The sequence below is a fragment of the Aquarana catesbeiana genome, linkage group LG11, assembly GCF_042186555.1.
Source record: "Aquarana catesbeiana isolate 2022-GZ linkage group LG11, ASM4218655v1, whole genome shotgun sequence".
Classification (NCBI taxonomy): Eukaryota; Metazoa; Chordata; class Amphibia; order Anura; family Ranidae; genus Aquarana; species Aquarana catesbeiana.
Genome location: NC_133334.1, coordinates 48,151,302 through 48,168,938, shown reverse-complemented (window position 1 = coordinate 48,168,938; position 17,637 = coordinate 48,151,302). Strand labels below are relative to the sequence as shown.

Below are 17,637 nucleotides of genomic sequence, written 5' to 3'. Positions count from 1 at the left end.
TAGCTCTCTATTCTTAACCTTTTAGCTGGGAGCGTGAGTTGAGTCGGGGTTTTATTACGCCGTAAATGTACATTTGTCCATGTATGTGCAAAGGTAAGTTTACAGAACAGGAGTAACATTGAGATGATTGTCACAAGAATATGACCGTTTTCTTTTAAATGAAGGAAGGAAGGATACAAATTGGCAGCGACTGTCCCTGTTTTTTTTTTTTTTTTTTCCTCTACCTCGATTACTTTTATTAGACCCCTGTGTGTTCTATCAGATGCTGATGTCTTTATTTTTCCTCCCAGATGACTAAAACTCAGGTGGAACCAGAGAAGCCAACTGAAAGCAGTACGACAGTGCCACCTGCCTCCAAGCCAAAACGAGAGGAGAACCCACAGGTAGGGTCACAATGAAAGTTTCCTAGGCGAGGAGAGGCAAGTTCAAAGAATTTTTCAACTCTATGGTAACGTTTATTCTTTCCCCATTTTTTTTTTTTTTTTTTAGAAACTCGCCTTCATGATGGCACTAGGTTTGCTTACATATGACCACTTAGAGGGTAAGTCCAGGAAGTACACTTTTAAATATGCCAACTGAAGCCCTTGTGTATAAAACGTTTTTTTTTTTTTTTTCTTTAAAAACATGTCATACTTACCTGCTCTGTTGCAGTGTATTTGCACAGAGCAGCCCAGATTCTTCTCTTCTCGGGTCCCTCTTTGGCTCTCCTGGCCCCTCCCTCCTGTTGAGTGCCCCCACAGCAAGCGGCTTGCTATGGGGGCACCCGAGCCGAGTCACAGCTCCCTGTGTCCATTCAGACACGGAGCCATGGCCCAGCCCCGCCCTGCCCCCTTTCTCTCCTGATTGGCTAACTGATTTTGATAGCAGCGGGAGCCAATGGCACCACGCTGCTGTCTCAGCCATTGAGGGGTGTCCCGGGCAGACGAGACACTCGTGCAACATCATCGCTGGAGAGAGGTGGGGCTCAGGTAAGTATTAGGGGGGCTGAGGGGGAGCTACTGCACACAGAAGGTTTTTTTTTATCTTAAAAAAAAGTTTGCAGTTTCAAACCCTTTAGTGTCCTGACGAAATTGCACAGAACACCTCCAGGTTGCCATATTGCATGGAACTATTTGACCGTTTTAAACAAATTTCAGTGACTGCAGATTAAAATTGAAGATTTTAAGAACAAATGAAAAAAGGTTTGTGTAGCAATTTTTCAATGCTTTATTAAAGGGTTAGTTTGTCTTTTCCAAAAAACTGCCTGTACAGATGAGTGACATCTGTAGATGAAAACAAGCTGTGCAGCATTGACTGAAATGAAATGATTTCCTTGCTATAGGTGTAGGTCATATATAATCACCGGCCTTTTTATTAGGTACACCTGTTCAAATGCTTGGTAACACAAATTTCTAATCAGTCAATCACATGGCAGCAACTCAATGCATTAAGGCATCTAGACGTGGTGAATACTTGCTGAAGTTCAAAACGAGCAACAGAATGGGGAAGAAAGGGGATTTAAGTGACTTTGAACATGGCATGGCTGTTGATGCCAGACGGACTGGGCTGAGTATTTCAAAATCTGCTGATCTACTGGGATTTTCAGACACAACCATCTCTCGGGTTTACAGAAAAAGGGAAAATATCCAGTGAGCGGCAGTTGTGTGGAGGAAAATGCCTTGTTGTTGTCAAAGGAAAATGGGCAGCCTGGTTTGAGATGATAGGAAGGCAACAGTAACTCAAATAACCACTCATTACAACCAAGGTATGCAGAATACCATCTCTGAACGCACAAAACACATCGAACCTTCAAGCAGATGGGCTGCAGCGGCAGACCACTACACCAGGTGCCACTCCTGTCAGCTAAGGACAGGAAACTGAGGTTACAGTTCGCACAGGATCACCAGAATTGGACAATAGAAGATTGAAAAAACATTGCCTGGTCTTAAGAGTCTCGATTTCAGCTGCGACATTCAGATGGTAGGGTCTGAAATTGGTGTGAAAAAACATGAAAGCATGAATCCATTTTGCCCGGGAGATTCGCTTCATGGATGTGCAGCCAACAAATCGACAGCAACTGCATGAGGAATGTTTCCAACACCTTGTTGAATCTATGCCACGAAGAACTAAGACCGTTCTGAAGGCAAAAGGGGGTCCAATCTGGTAATATCAAGGTGTGCCTAATAATAAAATGGCCGATGAGTAAATACAGTGCTCTGAAAAACTATTTTCCCCCTTTCTGATTTTTTCTTTTTTTGCATATTTGTCACACTTAAATGACTCAGATCATCAAACAAATATTATATATTACACATAGATAACCTGAGGAAATACAAAATGAGGATTTCATTTAATGGCAAAAAACTGTCCAAACTTGCCTGTCCCTGTGTGAAAAAGTAAGTGCCCCCTTGCTAAATCATGAATGAGCTATGATTAACTCAATTTTTCGGAAAGCAAAGTTAGATTTCACTTGGCACACCCGGGTCTGATTACTGCCAGGCCTGTTGAATCAAGAAATCACTTGCATAGAAGCTGTCTAACAAAGTGAAGCATGCTAAAAGATCTCAAAAAGCAACACATCATGCTGCTATCTAGAAAAATGTAAGAACAGATGAGAAACAAAGTAACTGACATGTATCAGTCTGGAAAGGGGTACAAAGCCATTTCTAAGGCTTTGGGACTCCAGCGAACTACGGTAAGAGCAGTTATCCATAAATGGAGAAAACTTGGAATAGTGGTGAACCTTCCCAGGAGTGGCAGGCCTACAAAAATTACTCCCAAGAGCATGATGACGACTCATCCTGGATGTCATAAAGAAACCCAGAACAACATCTAAAGAACTGCAGGCCTCACTTGCCTCAGATAAGATCAGTGTTCATGATTCAACAATAAGAAATAGACTGGGAAAAATGGCATCCATGGGAGAGTTCCAAGGCCAAACCCACTGCTGACCAAAGAGAACACAAAGGCTCATCTTACATTTACCAAAAAACATCTTGACTATCCCAAGACTTTTAGGCAAATATTCTGTGGACTGATGAGACAAAAATGTAACTTTTTGGAAGGTGTGTGCGTCCTGTTACATCTGGCATAAAACTAATACAACATTTCATAACAAGAACATAATACCAACAGTCAGACATGGTGATGGTAGTATGAAGATCTGGGGCTGCTTTGCAGCTTCAGGACCTGGACGACTTACCATAATTGATGGAACCATGAATTCTGAGCTCTACCAGAAAATCCTAAAGAAGAATGTCCGGTTATCAGTTTGTGACCTCAAGTTCAAGTGCAGCAGGACAATGATCCGAAACACAACAGCAAATCCACCTCCAAATGGTTCAAACAAAGCAAAATTTAGGTTTTGGAGTGGCCTAGTCAAAGGCCAGACTTGAATCCAAATGAGATGCTGTATCATGACCTTACACAGGCCGTTCAATGCTTGAAAACCCCCCAATGTGGCTGAATTAAAACAATTCTGCAAAGAAGTGTGGGCCTAAATTGCTTCAAAGCAATGTGAAAGACTCATTTCCAGCTATCACAAACGCTTGATTGCAGTTGTTGCCGCCAAGGGTGGCTCATCCAGTTATTAGGTTTAGGGGGCAATTACTTTTTCACATAAATGCCAGGCAGGTTTGGACAGCTTTTTTGCCTTAATAAATGAAACCATCATTTTAAAACTGCATTTTGTATTTACTTGGGTTATCTTTGTGTAATAATAACATTTTGTTTGATGATCTGAGTCATTTAAGTGTGACAAATATGCAAAAAAATATATATATATCAGAAAGGGGGCAAATACTTATTCACAGCATTGTATATGTCATATAGCCTGGCCTGAAAAAACTCAGGATGTTGCTAAGCAAGGCCTAGCTATTGCTCGCATGCGTTTTCTCTTCTCCCTGTGATATGCTGTAGCTCTGAGCTCAGAGTTTGAGCAGTCACTCCGTGAAGGTGAGCATTGAGAGCTGTGCCTCTCTTAGCAGGGAGTTTTCAGGTCAGACTTTGAGTTCTGTAAATGGCTTATATTTAAAATTAGACACTTTATTAATAATTTAAAAAAAACTAGAATCCACATGATACAAATAATACACAAGATAATTTAAAATAATACGAGACACCACGTGATACCCCCAAGAAGTATGATGCCATATAGTGGAATATCTCTGGACTGTACAATCAATGTATCCACGTATATAATTCTTCAAAGGTGGGGGGTACCACTTGTCCTCATCTATGAGTAAAAATTTTGCTCAACATGTTTTAAGACCACAAAGTCGCTTCTTGAGGAGCTTGAAATATCTAATTGGATAAGAATATATCTTACGTTTAAATCGTACATATATATCATACTGTAAGATCAACGTGAAGACATGCTTTCAATGTCAGTAGAACTCGCTTGCAACACGGACACCAAAGTTGCAGTACTGATCCCCAGAGCCGTCCGGGACACCCCAAGTCAGCCACAACAACAGCTCATATGCCAAAGTGTGGGGGGGGGGGGGGGGACACACAGGGTAGCTAAAATAGTATACAATACACGTAGGTATATGTTCTAGCTGGTGAAATACAATTTTAAGTATATCTATATTCCCACAAGTATATACTTACACAGACGTGTAGCAAATAACTAGTGGTACTGTGATTATAGGTCCTAAATTCCAAGAGGGGACCTAGAAAGTATTGGTAAAAAGGGGTTCAGGCTAGGTAAAATACAAAAAAACTCCTACAATGCTCTCTGAATAAAGCAGAGCCACACTGTATACACTGAAGAATTGTATACATGGATACACTGATTGTACAGTTCAGAGATATTCCAATATATGGTATAATACCTCTAGGGGGTATCACATGGTGTTTCGTTTTATTTTAATTGTCTTGTGTATTATTTGTATCATTTGAATTCTATTTTTTTTTTTAATTATTAATACATTGTATAATTTTAAATATACGTGCCTTTAGAATCCTGCATGAAAAAGTTTGCCATGACATGCATTTGGAGCAAGTGCAGGAGCTCCTCTGTTCCCACCCACCTTGATGTACCAGTGCAGAGGTAGACCAGAGCCTTAAAGTGGATGTAAACCTCAGACATGACATAGGAACAAAGCATATCCCTCTATTAGTGTGTGCTTATCTCAATTAAGAGCACTAAGTGTCATTTGTCTGCTGCCTCGTTCCTCTTCTGACAAGTTTTCCTGACACCAAGAGAAAAATGGTGACAGCGGAGGGACCTCCAGCTGATTGACAGCCTCAGTTCTGTTCCTGTGTGCTGTGTGAAGGGGGGATGTGTCCCTTCCCTCCAATCAGCTCTCAGAACTCTCCTCACTGAGCTCTGCAGAGTGTAACTTCAACTTTCCGCCCTCCTTTTTTCTGAACTCTCAGACAAACTTTATAATAAAGCACTTTGAACGGATGTAGAGGATGGGGCGGCAGATAAACAGATACAACTTATGTAGGAGGATTTGTTTCATCTCTGTATGGCTTGAGGTCAGTCACGCCACTAGGTACATGTAAGAATTTATGAACACTTTAAGTGCTGCTGTGTGCAAATCTGAGAACCGAAGCACAGACCTTTCACCAGCAGAGTCCCTGCGAAAAATGAAGCATAGGGTGATGTGACATACAGCATTTCATGGGTTGTTCAGTATTTTACATTTAAGCTTTGTACACTACCAAATTTCACATAACTGCACTGCATTATGACTCGTGTTAATATTTTTCCAAATGTCATTTTTTTCCCTCTGATCATCAGAAATTCAAAGTAAAAGACAAGAGAGGAAAAGAAGAACAACCGCCAACCCAGTGTACAGTGGGGCAGTATTTGAACCTGAGGTGAGTGTTTTCCTTGGGTGTATGGATGCAATTCATATTTTGTTACAGTTCTAGAGAACATAGTTTGTGCAGTGTGCAAACTGTTCAAAATGTGTGATTAAATGTCTGAGCTAAGTTGCAAAGTTGTCAGTTTTCCCCCCGTCTTATAACTCTTCCTCTGTTTTTATTCGCTGTTAAAGAAGGAATGTTGGATGTGGATAGTGTAATTTTATATAGACGTTAAACAGGAACTAAACCCCCTATACTTTATTGCTCAGTTCACACCACATTCAGTCCAGTTCGTTTTTTTTTTCTGCATCAAAAATGCATAGAAAGTAGGTTATATGGTTTTCAATGGCATAGTTCACACCAGTGCTTGCAGTTCCAGAAAAACAAGTAGAACATGCTGCATTTCTCCTGCACTGGACTGTACTGAAACGCTGTAAAAAAGTCAAAAACGCACCTAACTGCAGCAAAAACGCACTTGAACACATAAAAAACGCATGCAGAAAAGCATCTGGATCGTATCCGGACTGTGTTTCTATGGTGTGAACTGGCCCTGAAGGCGGATGCTGCCGTCTTGGCCTCTGATCTTCATTTGCTATGGTGCTGTACATGTGACACCCGCCATTTGTTGGCTTCACAGTTTGGTTGAGAAAACAAGCAGCTGTGGTAGTTCTCATTCATTCATTCATGACATATTTTCAGTGCAACTGTTTTGAGAAATCGTTTGGTTCCTCTTTTGGTTTTTCAAAAGTGCAATCTCTCTTGCAGATGTATCAGTTACAGGAATGAGAAAAAAAAATCAACACTGGCTGGGGTGCTTAGAGTGATTAGTTTTATTAATTTATGTAAAACCTAAATTCCCCCCCCCCCCCCCAAAAAAAGTTGCTGTAACTGCTTAAAAAGTGTGAGCTGGAGTTTGGCTTAAGTTTGTCAGTGTATCTAAATCTGCTAATACATCTAACACTCCCTCCCCGAACCGACAGTGCTGCTGTCCAAATGTGCCCCCTGTGCTCTTTTATCCAGAGTGGAGGCACTCTAAGGCCCCTTTCACACATGCGGACCGTTCATTTAATCAGTTCAGTCACATCAAAACAGATGACGTATTTGTCAGTTTTTCGTACATCCACCACCAATGAAAAAACGTATGAAAAATGGACCGTCAGTCTGTTTACATCTGTTTTTCGTCCAATCCGTTTTTTTTAACGGATGAAAAATAGGACTTTCATCCATTCAAAAAAACAGATGTTGTAGGAAGTGGATGAAAACGGATGAAAATAGATGATCTTCCGTTGTCATCCATTTTTCCATAGGAATGCATTGATGTCCGTTTTTATTCATCATGGATGGATGAAAAACGGACAAATGGGTCCGCATGTGTGAAAGGGGCCTAATATAGTAGATGTGCTACTGGCTGAATCACCAGGTGAAAACAGAGGGGGGGAAAAAGGCCAAATACTTTCACAGACTGAGCAGCTGCTGTAATTTGATGTACTTGTCATTCCAGCAGCAAAAATCGGCTGATTCTCACTGCTGAAATCTGGTGTAAGTGGCTGAATGGCTGTGTGGAGGAGGCGTTATTGTCCCTTAATTCACAGAACAATCTCACTCCAGTGCAGTGTTAAAAGATCATTTACTTTCCTGGTCTAAGGGCATAACATTACCACACTGATATGTTGTTTTCTGTTAATGAACTGGCCAGTGCACCCCACTGTTATTTTGTACATTATTTTTTAATGATTTATATATCAGTTTTTTGCAGAATTTACTGTATTTTACTTTGAATTGGCTCTTTTTGATGATCATATATATATAGATATATCTATATATATATCTATATCTCATGTGATGACCATTAGAGCAGGGGTGTCAAACTCCATTTCATTGCGGGCTGCAGCATTATGGTTGCCTTCAAAGGGCCAGTTGTATCTGTAGGACTATATAAATGTATCTACTCTTTATCATAATAAATAATTGCCTCTGAATTTGATCAGTACTTATTTTAGTAATAGCATGAAAGTTCTTTACCTAGTTGTAACGTTGCGTACTTACCTAGGTGGATGCAGCATCTGTCCCCCGGTGTCTCTAAACTGAGAACCGAGTGATCAAACACTGCCGATCGCTCGGTTCTCACAGCTCCCTGAGCAGAGATCTGCAGACTGTCAGTGGGGAGCTTTCTGCTCTGCCTCCTCCTCGCTCAATGGAGCGCTGGGCTCTGGAGGGGGTGGGGGTGGCCGACTCAAGCTCTCAGCGGCTCACTGAGAGGCTGAGCTGGGTGTCTGGCGGATCCCAACTCCATGGTCATGATGACGCATAGCCTGGACCGACTTCTGTGATGTCAGCAGAGAGCAGATTTCAGCCCGCCCTCTGGGTCCAACTGTTTACCCAAGTCTCTCTCTCATTGGAGATGATACGATCTCACTGGGGGTTTCCTAGAGGAAGTGATTGAGGAGTAAAGTAAAGATATTAATCCCGGGGAATGGTGTTTAGCTTTGCAGATGGTTTCAAAGGGGGTCAAGGTGTATGGGGTAGGTCGGACCTTTGTGAGTTGTTGGAGGAAGTGTTTAATTTGAAGGTAACTATAATGTTCCCAAAGGGGGATATCATGAGAAGATCTGAGAACATTGAATGTTATTATTCTCGTAGGGGTGAACAGAGAATGAATGTCAGTGAATCCATTATCCGTCCACCACGAGAATTGTTTAAAATTCTCACAGCTGGGGGGAAATAAAAAGCAGGGAGTAAGACGCAGTAATGGTAAGTGGGGGGATAGTAGTCCTGCCGAGAATTTAACAGAGTTCCATAGGTGAAGAGAGTGTGCCATTATGTGGGGGGAGGGGAGCCAGGGTACAGAGGAAATGGGAATGGGGTGATATTCGACCAGATCAATAATGGCCCATAGCGGCATTTAGTGGGGTTATGTTCGCTGCCGTGTAGTATGCCTGAAGATTGGGGACCGAAAGACCTCCGTTGATCCGCTGAGCGTGCAGAGTCTGCTTATTGATCCAGGGTCGTGTGGCACCCCAGACAAATTTCAAGAGCTTGCGTTGGTGAATTTATAATATATAGGAGGCGATTAGGACTGGTAATACTCGAAAGAGATGCAACAGCTTCGGGAGGTAGGTCATACGTACTGCAGAGATCCTGCCCAACCAGGATAGTGGGAGGTGGGACCAGGAGGATAGCATGTCAGTGATTTTTCTAAAGAGAGGAGGGTAATTGGCCTGGTACAGTCTGTCATATTTAGGAGTGAGACGTATACCCAGATAGGGCAATGAGGGGAGCCATTAAAATGTGAAATTAGCTTTTAGTGAGGTCAGTTCTGAGGAGGAAAGGTTTACGGATTTTGCCTTAGATTTAGTAGGGTTAACGTGTAGTCCCGAAAGACGCAAAGGTCTCCAAAAGAGAAAATAAATTAGGCAGCGAGGTTCTGGGTACTGACAGAGTCAATAGGATGTCATCTGCAAACAAGGAGATCTTATGAGCAGAACCTTTCACTTCAATACCTTTTTATATCTGGATGAATGAATCACCTCCACCAGCGGTTCCATAGCCAGGACAAACAAGAGAGGTGAAAGCGGGCAGCCCTGTCGAGTGCCCCTCCGGATAGGAAAAATAGAGGATTCAAATCCGTAGTATTTAATTTTAGCCTGTGGGGCATCGTACAGTGCTGCCAGCCAACTAAGAAAGGAAGTGCCAAAGCCGTAGTGGCGGAGTACTGTCATGAGATAAGGCCAGGACAAAGTGTCAAAGACCTTGTTCACATCCAGTGACAAAAGCATAGTTTCCAGGGAGCAGTTATGGGCAAGGTGCTGCAATTGAATGATTCTCCTAATGGCATCCCCTGCCTGTCTCTACGGTACAAACCCTACTTGGTCTTTTTTAATTAAACAGGGGAGAAAGGAGTTCAACGGTTGGCCAGAATTTTGGTGAGGATCTTCATGTCAACATTTATTAAAGATCTAGGTCGGAAATTGGCCCAAGAGGAGTGATCATGTTCAGGTTTTGGCAACATAACTATATTAGCCGTCAGAAGATCTGGCGAGAAGTTCTGACCATTGTTAATGGAATTAAACATGGCCATCAAGGGAGAGGCTAACACGTCCACTAGCTTTCTACAGTAAAGTGCTGTAAAGCTGTTCGGGGCCCGGCCTCTTCGCTACTTTTAAGTCCTTAATACAGATTCAGATTCTTGGATGTCACGCGGTCCATAAGGTCCATATGCGCCTTGGATATGGTGGGCAGCGAAATACGCTGCAAATAGTCTGCCATATCCTGGTTGTTGGTGAGGTCTTGGGCAGAGCATAAAGTAGCGAGTCTATGGCGGAACTCGTCCAGTATCCGGACCGGGTTGCTAGTAAGTATATTATGTCGGGTGCGTATAGTAATAGGGGTGGGTTTGGGGTAGAAAGCACATAACCTTTTGGCCAGCATCGCATTTGGTTTATTCTCTTTAATATTCCAATGTTGGCGAGACCAGCACAGTGCGCGCTTTGCCTGATCGGTGAGACGCAAGTCTAACTCTGTGCGAGCTTGGTCCAAAAGTTTACGGTTAGCAGGTGTGGGGGTCTGTTTAAAAGCTGTGGAAGGGATTCCATTATCCAATTTGGATAAACACTGGATATCTGGATAATATGACCCCTGTGCACAGCCTTATAGGCCCCCCACAGACAGAAGGAGTTGAGGCGAAAATATTCTACAGACGTCTTTAACCGATCTTCCTGAATGGCGATTTTGTTCATGATCCACAAGGAATCGCAAGGGTTATGCACTAAGGACCAGCAGACCACAAGAAGAGGATCGTGATCCATTCAGGGGGCCGCAAGAATAGACACCGACTCTATTGAAGGGAGATGTTTTATAAGCATTATCATATGGGCGATTCTAGAGTGAGAATGATGTGGGTGAGAATAGTATGTGTAATCTTTACTTAGTGGGTGCAATTCTCTCCAGAGGTCTACCAGATCATGAGAGCGTAGGGAGTGGGAAAAATGTTTTGCTGCAGGTGAGGCAGCCACCCTTTCTGAAGGGTATTTATACAGTACAGGATCCAGGGCCACATTCGAGTCCCCTGCTAAAAGCAGGGTACCTTTTTTGGTGAGATGTCAATAGGGAGCAGACATGGGATAAGAAGGGTCCTGGGTTAGAATTGGGGGCATAATAGGTCATTATGGTAACTTCTGCATCCTGAATGGTACCCATGAGCATGAGGTATCTACCATCGGGGTCTGCTATCTGGTTAATGCACTTAAAAGGCACAGATTTGTGAAAAGCTATCAGAACTCCCCTCTGGTCGGGCCGTTAGCCATAAACACCTGGGGGTATTGGGCATCAAAATACTTGGGGCTGGAGGCAGAGAAAAAATGAGTTTCCTGTAGACATGCTATATCTATACTTTGTTTTTTAAAATACTTAAATACTGTCACCCTTTTTTGTGGCGAGTTCATACCTTGAACATTTAACGACAACCAGTGTAGCGTCATGGTGGAAAAGCAGTTAAGAGCTTACCGTTGTCACCGGATGCAACCATCCGCGGACTCAGAGAAGGGTAAAGAAAAGGGAGATCGTGGGGAAAGAGAGAGAGGGTAGTAAAAGAGAGAGAGAAAGAGAAGCACAATAAGGCAGAGAACAAATTTTGATAAAGCAATAGTGCAACCAACCAGGGACCCACCAAGAGGTTGGTGGTTGGCTAGGACCATATTCCTACGCAAGTGCCGATACTGTGGGGGCGCAGTAGTCTACCGGACCCATTCGGCTTGCTTAACCATTTAAACCAAATAAAAATGCATAAAAATGAGCACTTAATATAACGTAATATATTAGACACAAACTATTAAAGAGAAAACAGTAATTTCTGGCTCAAATACAAGATTGGGTTAGACCCATTCCAGGCTCCCCGGGCAAGGCCCCAGGAGGGGTAACTAGCATAAAAATTGAGCAACTTAGGTGCTGATATCAACTACCTATTGGGCAACTGTTGTGGTAAATAAAATCAACCAGTGAGAATGTGCAATCTGATAGGTCAGAGGTCATCCATGATGGCCAGAAGGAATAAGGTCACAGTCCGTAGACCAAAATGGGCAGGAAGTGGACCTTTAACCTGAATGAGTAACAACTAGCCAAGGATGAATCTGAGACATCAGCCAACTCCTCAACCGTGGGCCACCCTCCCCCCCCGTTCACCATCTATCAAATTGGGCGACCCAGGGTGGCGGTCCCACACTTGGCAATGTTGGCCACTTTTAAAGTAAGGCAACAATCATGTGTGCGTTAAAATTGTAAACAAAAAAAAATTGAAGGAAATAAAATAGATATATAAAAATTTAAAACCAACAATGCGGCTCTAGTGACTGCGGGAAGATGGAATCAATCTCAGTAAGCTTAGCCAAAGTGGGCTATGATGTGGAAAAAGCCTGAGAAATAACTCAGGCCCAAACCTGGAGGATAGTTCAGTTCCCCAGCCATTGGGGACATCCTGGAAGCGTTGAGCTTGAAGGGAATGGAGGACCTGGGAGCCTTGTTGGGAACCGAGGGTGGGAGGACAAGGAGTACGTTTCCTCTTGTGATGGAGGGAGATCCAGTTGTAGGTCCTGAAAGTGGCGTCTCAAATCAGGCAAGGAGGATGCTTGAACTTGGCGACTTCGATGGGAAAAAGAAAGCTTAAAGGGGAACCCCCACCTGTATTTAATACCTTGGGTTTGCAGGATTTGGAGATATGGTTTCAAGTTCCTTCTTTTTGCAATCGTGACTGGGGATAGATCTATAAACAGCTGGAGAGAATGGTTTTGAAAGGAGAGATCCAGATGTTCCCTCGCCGCTTGCAAGAGTCTCTCTAGTGTGGTAAAAGTGGAACTTTATAATGACATCTCTGTGAGGGCCATCTGTAGGTTTGGGTGCAAGGGATCTATGAATGCGGTCAAATTCCAGGAGTTCCAATGGGATCTCAGGTGCCAATTTCTGGAAGAAAGCGGTGGTTGTGCCTTGCAGGTCGGTAATGACCTCTGTAATCCCACGGATTCTGAGATTGGCCCTGTTTTCAGAGTCCTCCAGCTTGTCACGCAAGCTGTTCAAGCTCAGCATTCATTTTGTCAACCTCATCCTCGTGGCCCTAAATCCATCCGTTGTTCAAGCTGATAAAAGAAAACAAAAGTCGCCCACGGGACTTTAAATGAGGTGTAAATGGTGATCAAAGGGTAGACAGATATAAAAGTACAATATTTTATTGAGAACAACATAATCCATAATAGGACATGAGTATGGGTGAACAGGTTCATAAAACAGCAACATTGCATAGTAATCCTAAAACACAGCCATAGTATAATAGTAATACATGTAGTACAGGTATGCATAATACATCTCTAACCCGACGCATTTCGCAAGCTTTCCTCGCTTCATCAGGGGCTGATGTGCATATCTGCTGTCTGTAAAAACAGATTAAAGTATATAATTAGAGTATCGGTTATGATTGGATAGAAGCAAGAAGCCAGAACCGATCATCCCAGACTTACTTGTAAGACCAAGGCTACAGACACTGAACCCAGGCAGGGGTCGGCAGAAGGCATCTCCCCCGGGAGCTGAAGAGACCGAGGACCCAGCCAGAGGACCGAGGCCGGACGTGGGGGGCAGCATGGCAATGAGAAAAAGAGAGGAGAGCGTGGACCCAAATTGTTCCCATATGTCCTGCAGGGCAACTCACTGTGTGGAAATACAAATGTATGGTAATATAAGGTTTTAAGGTCTTGAAAGTATAGAGTACTGTGCATCATAGCATCAAGTGCGGGATATAATGATGAACAAGGTCTAAAGTAATGGCGTTGGCACTGTCATAAAATAATGGCATTGGTACTGTCATAAAGGTATGAAATAGAATATGCCCGAGGTGTTCCGCAGAGCAAAGAGAAAAAAGAGGGTACAGAGTGGGGGAGTGAATGAAGGAGAAAGGGGAAGGAAGGGACAAAAGAAGGTGAAGTGAGGAAGTGAAGTGAGGAAAAACAGAAAGAAGAAAAAAGAAAAGAAAAAAAGAAATGAAAAAAGGAGAAAAAAAGAGAGAGAAGGGAACAAGACCAAGAGGGAGGGAAGAAACAGAAAAATGGGGAAGTGAAGGAAGATGAAACACAGTGAAATAGAGAGACAAGATATTAATGGTATAATAAACTGAAATGCTAGTGGTTCCATGTGAAAGGAAGAAGGGAGTGAAAGAAGTGTAGATCTGGGGGGTCAATCAGAAACACAAAGTGAGCAAGTGAAAATAGGTACACTAGGGGTTCAAAGTGTACATGTGGAGATAAAAACAAAGTGCCTACCAATGTAGTGGAGTGTCCCAGCTAGGTGTTGGAGAGGAGTAATAATGGAAAAGTTTGCCATGCTGACACCACCCGCCCTTATACCCGGACATCCGCCGAGTTCTCCGCCCCTAGCGTCATGCGTCAGCCGGAGCAGAGGGGATCGCAACGCGCTCGCCTCACAGAGGCAGGCGCCCGCGATCCCTGGCCACCGCCTGGATGACACGTCCCGCCCATCAGGGAGGGGGATACCGCTCGATTGCGGGCATCCCCAAGTGGGCGTGGAGAGGCATGACGCCGATGCACTGGTGGCCCCGCCCCTCCGGGAGCCAGAGAGACGGGGACAGCTGGGGAAATGAATCCCAATTTGTGCATTGCAGCTCAAAGAGGATAAAACAGACCGCCCAACCCAACAGGGGCGCAGTGGAGGATCTAGGTCCCGCAAGTAAATGGTCAACATAAACTTGATAATGGTAAAAAATTATATATACCAGCATGTCATTAAAGTTCAATAATGACAAGACCACTGTAACCCATATTAGATCTAGGATCAACATCAGACAAAGGGCATTATGGTGTCTTCCACCTGGGTACAAATTGCAAAGGAAATCTGAAAACTGACCCCTAACATAAACCACCTCCATCCCTAATATCAAAGAAAAAAGAAAACAAAAGTCGCCCACGGGACTTTAAATGAGGTGTAAATGGTGATCAAAGGGTAGACAGATATAAAAGTACAATATTTTATTGAGAACAACATAATCCATAATAGGACATGAGTATGGGTGAACAGGTTCATAAAACAGCAACATTGCATAGTAATCCTAAAACACAGCCATAGTATAATAGTAATACATGTAGTACAGGTATGCATAATACATCTCTAACCCGACGCGTTTCGCGAGCTTTCCTCGCTTCATCAGGGGCTGATGTGCATATCTGCTGTCTGTAAAAACAGATTAAAGTATATAAGTAGAGTATCGGTTATGATTGGATAGAAGCAAGAAGCCAGAACCGATCATCCCAGACTTACTTGTAAGACCAAGGCTACAGACACTGAACCCAGGCAGGGGTCGGCAGAAGGCATCTCCCCCGGGAGCTGAAGAGACCGAGGACCCAGCCGGAGGACCGAGGCCGGACGTGGGGGGCAGCATGGCAATGAGAAAAAGAGAGGAGAGCGTGGACCCAAATTGTTCCCATATGTCCTGCAGGGCAACTCGCTGTGTGGAAGCTGATTTGTACGCTGGCCTAGCTCTTTAAGGCCTCGCATGAAATTGCATGAGAGGAGAGCTTGCAAGAGGCTATGGAGATTTCATCTCTCACAATGGAACGGAACTTGGCCAGCATTGCATCTGAGTTATGCAGGTCAGGGCTTGCCAGGTCTGTAGGGAATTGCTGCAGGCTGTCTGAAGGGGAAGCTGGGCCTGCTGCAGAGAGCCTCGTGGTGTCATCAGGCTCAGGAGGTTCGGGCGCCATCTTGCCTCTTCCCACTGCAGGAGAAGCTTTGCTCTGTTTGTTAAATTTCGTTTTGGTTTTCTGCGAGCGGTACATACCCGCGGGTGCCTGGCGATATCCGATGTCCTGGGGGCCCGGTAGATCGTGTCTGCGGGGGAGTAGTGCTCTGTCAGCCGGGGATGTAGTGTCCGGTTGAGCGGAGCGCAGGGATTAGGCAGCCATATCCTGCGATCGCGCGCATGCGCCCTCCGACAGCTTGTAATTCTCGAACTTCGAGGGCGCTTCGGGTACAAGCAGATGGCTCTACTGACAGTCTGCAGGAGCCTGGCATTGCACCCGGGATCTGCTGATTGTGGATGCAGTGCTTTAGAGGCTCCTAAGTAAAAATAAATAATTGCAAAATATTTATTAAATTTTTATAAAGGTGAGCTTAGCCTTTAAGAAGGCTTCTAACTTTGACAACTTAAGGTCCTGTCCCTATAACTAACCAAAGCCAGAAACTCAATCGATAATGAAGGCTCTCTTATTGTACTGTTGAGGGACAAGATTGTGCTGGCACAAATTGAGACCTCTGTGTTTTTTTGTCTATTAGCTGGATTATCAAACATACCAGCAAAGTCAATTTAAACCAGGGCATGCATAAACAAGCTAAACCTTTACTGGGGAGGCCAGACAATTGAAAGTGGCATTTTTCTGATTTAGCATTAATATGTGAGTGTTGTTTCAGATACCAAACCCCTCTGTCAGTAGAAATTTTATATATGAATTTTTGTTTTAGGTTGGAGGTGTTCTTTATCTCTGACAGTCGATGTTAACACAATGCCAATAGACTTTTTTTTTTTTTACTTGCAGCGTAAGAAGAGTGCGGTGACGTACTTGAACAGCACAGTGCATCCAGGGACGAGGAAGAGAGGTATCCTGCACACCCCTGTGCTATCGGCTTCACTTTCCTCTTGCTCTTTTTCTGTTGCTTTTTCCCAGCATTGTGTACTTTTCTGCAGCAGCAGTGGGGCCTGATTGAATGTGTGTGAGTGTGCTGGTCTTGTGTTACTAACATTCTTACTTACAGAGTGCTAAAGGATAAGGAAGGCTAAAGAATGTGTCATGAAGTAATACATATGTAAAAGCTGACAATCTGTGAAAACCTAGCCAGCATACTGGTATTGGGGCATTATGGTCACTTACAATGTAGCCAGATAGCTGTATGCACCCTGGGAATTGGAGGACATCTGCTTCTAGCTATGAGTTATCACACTGGTATAAGGCTTTGTAAGATATGTTGATGTCAATCCAATCCTAAATACAATTTTAGAATGGAATACTTCTAAACACCTCTTCAGTAAATGTATCTGCATATATTTGTTAGAACACAGTTTTTCCCTATTCGTAGGTGAATTTGTGCCTTCCATGGCAGGCGGAATTTATCAAGTGAAGAGCAGTACGAATCCAACATCGGTGCTACATATTTTTCTAATCATTCCCTACATCGCATACTACTTGTTCCAAATGTGCTATTAGTTAGGTCATCAAGATCCCAGGGACACAGTCACATCCTGCTCTGTACAACTTGTATCAGAAATGATATTACTGTCAGTGAGTTCACGGGGACCCCTAGGGTCACACCACCTCAAAATTCCCTTTGCGCTTAGAGCTGTTATTATATTTCAGATCCCAGACAATAATCTTCCAGCATAGGACATATTGAATTTTTTTTTTTTTAACCAAGCATGTGTTTTTTTTTTTGGGGTTTTTTTTTTGTATTATGAACCTGTATTAAATCTTAGACCTGAACTACACACTCCTGCCTTCAGCCATGATCTGCGCTGCTGCAACTGTACATTTCTATGCATTAGCCAGCCCCGAATTCTGTCAAGTAGGTGCCCATTCACTTCTGTGAAATCCCTGGTGCCTGATGGTTATTGGTTGCTTGATGTTGTGGTGCAGGTTGAAGTATGTACATGTGCTTCATACTTAGAGTTGCTGGGATCACTCTGGGGTTGCTACAGGGCAAGGAGCAGAAGTGGAGAAGGTAAATAAAGGCACTGAATAGTGCCTTCTACACAGTGGGAGTTTCATTTAACTCTTTCATACATCCACACTTGATGAG

At 43.5% G+C, this 17,637-nt stretch overlaps 1 protein-coding gene across 8 annotated transcripts in view; it reads left to right on the top strand.

Annotated features, from left to right (window-relative positions):
- PHF21A (PHD finger protein 21A) overlaps positions 1-17,637 on the top strand; it is a 213,077-nt gene that overhangs the window by 157,123 nt on the left and 38,317 nt on the right. For all 8 annotated transcript variants that reach the window (XM_073604273.1, XM_073604272.1, XM_073604271.1 and 5 more), the window contains exons 9-12: positions 291-383; positions 490-541; positions 5,732-5,811; positions 16,383-16,443. In XM_073604273.1, coding sequence (XP_073460374.1) covers positions 291-383; positions 490-541; positions 5,732-5,811; positions 16,383-16,443 — 286 coding nt within the window. The remainder of the gene's footprint in view (positions 1-290; positions 384-489; positions 542-5,731; positions 5,812-16,382; positions 16,444-17,637) is intronic.